General features: G+C 34.0%; 1 protein-coding gene across 1 annotated transcript; it reads left to right on the forward strand.

Annotated features, from left to right (window-relative positions):
• Positions 1-206: 206 nt before the first annotated feature.
• On the forward strand, positions 207-3,221 carry LOC110802438 (acyl carrier protein 2, chloroplastic-like). Its single transcript, NM_001426477.1, has 4 exons — positions 207-545; positions 1,797-1,886; positions 2,165-2,287; positions 2,821-3,221. The coding sequence occupies exons 1-4, from the start codon at positions 489-491 to the stop codon at positions 2,941-2,943; spliced, it is 393 nt and encodes a 130-aa protein (NP_001413406.1). The 5' UTR covers positions 207-488; the 3' UTR covers positions 2,944-3,221.
• Positions 3,222-4,817: the final 1,596 nt, after the last annotated feature.

The raw sequence follows: 4,817 nt of genomic DNA on the forward strand, positions 1-4,817 counted from the left end.
AATCAACGATTTATATTTTAGGTATTTTATTTTCCACATTTTTCCCCTCAAAAGTAATGGAAAACAAAATTAAAGAAGTGAAAAATATGTATATTTCAGTTTTCCTAATTTTCCGTAATAATTAGCCAAACAAATTAAAATTTAGAGATTTCTATCCATTTCTTTCATAGTTTTACTTTTTCAACACAGTGTTTGTCTACAAATCCACACACAGGAAGCCATAAAAAACTGAAAAACCAAAGAAAACAAAAAGAGGTAAGAGTAGACAAGTAGGAAGGTGAGATTTGCTTAATAAGGGTTTGTTTGTTTGGTGTATCAGTTTATTACTATATCTTTCAGTTACTCTCACTCACGCTCTTCGTATTCTCCGTCCCTTCCCTACTATTTTAACCCCGCTTCCCTTCTCCTATACCCCATCTCTCTCCTCTTTCTCTCTCCGCCACATTCATTCTCACTCACTTTCTCTCCCCTCTCTCTCCGCTTCTTCAATGGCTTCCATCACTGGATCATCCGTCTCCTTCAAGTGCGCCCCTCTTCAGTCCTCGGTATAATACTTTCTTCCTTTTTTTTAAATTTATTTTTATTGCTTGATCTGCAATTTGGATCTGCCCTTTTGTTGATCTATTGCTGTGATTTCTACGCATTGAGATTGTTTTCTGTTCATCTCTTTTTTTGGGGGTGTTTGTGGGTGGTGGTGATGGTTGATTTCGTGCTCGATTTGACTTTTCCAGATACATTTACGTATTAATATAAATGTATGGTGTTTCAGGCGAGATAAATCTAACAAGATCTCACTTTGATAATATTTTATTATTAATTTTGACCTCTGAAAAGTCAAATTGGGTTTTGTAATTTGGTTTGATCATCTTAATTATAGTGAATAATGTTGATTATCAAGTTTAAATCTATACTGTATTTGCATTGTTTAATGGAGTACTTACTTGATGCATGAGTGTGACTATTTGTCGTTTTGTTATGATTCCCTTTTGTTTTGAATTTGAATTTGAATTTTATTTGATAAAGGGTTTTATGTGGGTTTTAAATTGGAGTTTTAATCGGATGAAATTGATGAACATTGTTGAATTTTCAGTTTGCGGCATTGTTTTTGTCGAAGCTTTGGACTTTAAGTTTGACTGTCTTGTTTTTAAGGGGAAAATGAAAGTTTTAGGGAAGATCTGCCCTTAATAAATCAATCTATCACGGATGAGTCGATTTGTTTAAATTTCGATAAGGTCATGATGATTCAAGGATAGTAACTATGATCTTATGTCGTTTTAATTTTGTTAGTTGATTATGTGATACTTCTTCTTTTCAAGGTCTGTGATGTATGAATGACTTAGTACTTAGTATTGTTGAGTGTAGCTACTTTCACGTAGCACAATCATCTCTTTGTCGCGCTATGTAGTTTCATTGCCTTGTGAGTTTTGTCCTGCCTTTTTTCCATGTATTTTAACCCCATAAAAAAGTACATAAACGAATTTATCTGTAGTTGCTTTGTGAGTGCTTGATCGGTTCTTTTGCATGTCACTTCCAAGTTTTACTTTTACTGTTTCTTATTGAGTTATTGGAATTACTATACGGGTTTGATCTTTGGAGCAAATTAGTCACTTGTTGCTAGATTGGTTCCTTTGCAAGTTTGCATGTCACTTCTCAAGTTTTATTTTTCTTTTTTTATTGGAATTATCATATAATTCGATCTTCTGAGCAAATTGTTCTGCTGTTGTTGTATTTCTGGTACTATATGATCTTTAAAGTTGTCTATGAACTAATGCTCTCGGATTTTATTTCTTTGACAGTTTAACTCAAAGAACTATGCGCTGAAGTCATCAGTGACATTCTGGAGGAGAACTCCAGTGATGCCACGTGGCCTAAGTGTCTCTTGCGCTGTAAGTACCTGGTTTCCTTTTCTTCTTTGTGCTTTTGAAGTGTGGTTTTCCCGGTTGATTTTTTTTGTTAAATGTATTACTCACATAATATACTACGTATGAAGGATACTGTACGAAAAATAAAGTATTGGCAGTTTTGTTTGGCTGTGATAAACCATATGAAGATGAGATGTGTAGCGACCTGGATCATTTCATCATTATGCTTCAATGGCCAAAAATTCTTGTATGATACTTCGTATCCTTTAAGCTAATATTCTGCATTTAACGTTGTTGAGCAGGCCAAGCCCGAGATGGTCACAAAGGTCAGTGATATAGTGAAAAGCCAGCTTGCTTTGGCAGAGGATGCTAAAGTTACCGGTGAAACAAAATTTTCAGAAATTGGAGCTGATTCTCTTGACACAGTAAGTTGCCTCTTTTACTGTTATTGCATCAATACTCAAGACTGCATGTTTGATCAGTCCCTAATCCCTTCACACCATGTGCACTATTGGCTCTTTAGTTCATACATGCTTCTGAGTTCTGAAGAACCCGAGTCACATAAGTCGTGGTAGCATCTCTGAACCTGGCGGTGATAGACACTTAGTTGTCTTAATGTGCTTGGGAAGTGATCAATAGATGGTCATTCTGAAAATGCTTTTCCTTCACACTTCAGCTCCGTTTGGTAGGGTGTAAAATCTTTTTATGGAAAACGATTTTTCCTTTTTCAATCATTTTACGTTGTTTGGTTGGGCAAGGGTTGAAAAACAATTTTCCATAACTCCATCATAGATGGAAAACCCTTCTCCATTTTACATGTGGATCCCCTGAAACTCTACTACAGTATTATCCAATGTTAGCAATTAGAAATAAGGACTGCTCTTGATTGTACATTCCCTCTGAGTAGTGATTACTCCTATTTTAGGTTGCTGATAGTTTTTACAACTTGATTTGGCAGGTTGAGATTGTGATGAAGCTTGAGGAGGAATTTGGGGTTACCGTTGAGGAAGAGAATGCTCAAACCATTACAACTATTCAAGAAGCAGCAGACATGATTGAGGCACTTCAACAAAACAAGTAGATTATATCCATGGATGGGAAATGAGCACTTGGAAATTTTTCTAATCTGTTTTCTTTTAGATTTAGACGTTGTCTTGTTTGAATGTTTTAATCAGTATATGAAATTGGTCGCCATTGTCTGAGTTTAAAGCTGTATTGACATGTATTGCCCTTGAGCCATGAAATCAATCAACTGGATCATTAGTATAAAATTCCGATTGAAAATATTTTATTCTATCAGAATTCAGAAGCTGTATTGTCTTACTCTTGAGACATTGATTCAATATGTTTTTATTATAATTTGCTTTACTTTTACAGTTTTACTCATGCACTCATCGTTTTCTGTTTACAGTCCAAAAAAGGGGGCTTAACGTCTTGTAACCCTCTACTTTAGCTTCTGTAGGTTTAAATTTTTTTGTTGTTTTATCTAAACACAAACTTTTTAGAAAGGCCGATCTACGATAATATATTGTGTGGAGGCTTAAAAAAGGAAGGTTATCCGCACCTGTTCTGTTCTTTTAGTTACCCTTATTGATGTTATAAGTTTTCTTTATTGTAGTTATAAGTTACCTTATTTTCAATGTTATTAGTTTAAATGGTAGAGCAATGTATAATATTGTACATGTTGTGAGGTCAAACTCCACGTAGCCTACTACCTATATTACACTTGTGTATTGGTGTATATTATCATTGTTGGTTTCTTGTTGAGGGCACTTCATTGTTTATTGTCAAGGTCGTATTTTTTCAATGGTTAGGGTCACATTTATACTTGAGTAAGGTAACTTTAATCCTCAAATAGGGTCACTTATATCTTTGGTCTGATTCACTTTTATATTTAGATGTATAGTAAAATACCGTAGATCGGAGGTACACAAAAGTTTTTATTATCTAAATATGGATGTCTCACTTGATCCGGCAGAGTTTAAGCCTGGTACTGAAACTTACGGAGTAGAACTTTAAAGTGCAAAACATCAACGCACTAGCAATGACCCCTTAATTTTAGAACTTCAAAATATACTTTGGTCATTCAGAAAGCACTATGTAAACAAGGAGCAACATGTTGCAAAAACGAGTTCAAATATTTTGTAGGTGATGTCCATAGACATATTTGGTCATTCCTTAATTTTTCCTTTGTTTTCTTTAGATATTGATGGGATTTCGCTACATCAACATTGTTGTTTGTAGTTAATGAAAAGTATTGACAGGGTTCGTGAACCGTTAATGAAAATTCGAAGATTTTCCAAATAAAGATCAAAGAAAAATATTAACAACCTTTTAATAAAATTACAATAATACGAGAGTATAGTTTCAAATCATTTTTGTTACATGTTAAAGTTGAAATAGGTTTAGATACAAATTGAGCTCATCTATACCTAGTCTATACCTAGTATTTAAAAAAGAACACCATATATTATTAGAAGCCATGTGGCATCTCTCCTTTCATCCATCATTTTGTTTTGTTTTGTTTTTTTTCAATTTTTCTTTATTGTTTCTATGAATTACAAACGTCTAATGCCTCTCCTACTCCATTTTCCTTATTCAACATCAAGTTATTAATAGTCTAATATACTCATTAGTCTCTTCCACTCCACCCCTTTAACACCCAATATTTATTCAACATATAATTTTTATATTTTTCCAACCTTCAAATTACACCTCTATTTAATTCATATATTACCAAAATCACAAGTACTCACTAATTCAAACTTCAAAATACATCTGAACAACCACTATACAACTGCCCGTTCTATGAACGGGCTCAAAAGCTAGTTTGAATTGAATAACCGTGATAAAGGGATAAAGACATAATATTGGGGTCACGTGGCATAGTTTCACTACAAGAAATGATACTATTAACGACGGGAAATCCCGTCGTGAAAGGCCAATAATCGTTGA

This window comes from Spinacia oleracea, chromosome 6, assembly GCF_020520425.1.
Source record: "Spinacia oleracea cultivar Varoflay chromosome 6, BTI_SOV_V1, whole genome shotgun sequence".
Taxonomy (NCBI): domain Eukaryota; kingdom Viridiplantae; phylum Streptophyta; class Magnoliopsida; order Caryophyllales; family Amaranthaceae; genus Spinacia; species Spinacia oleracea.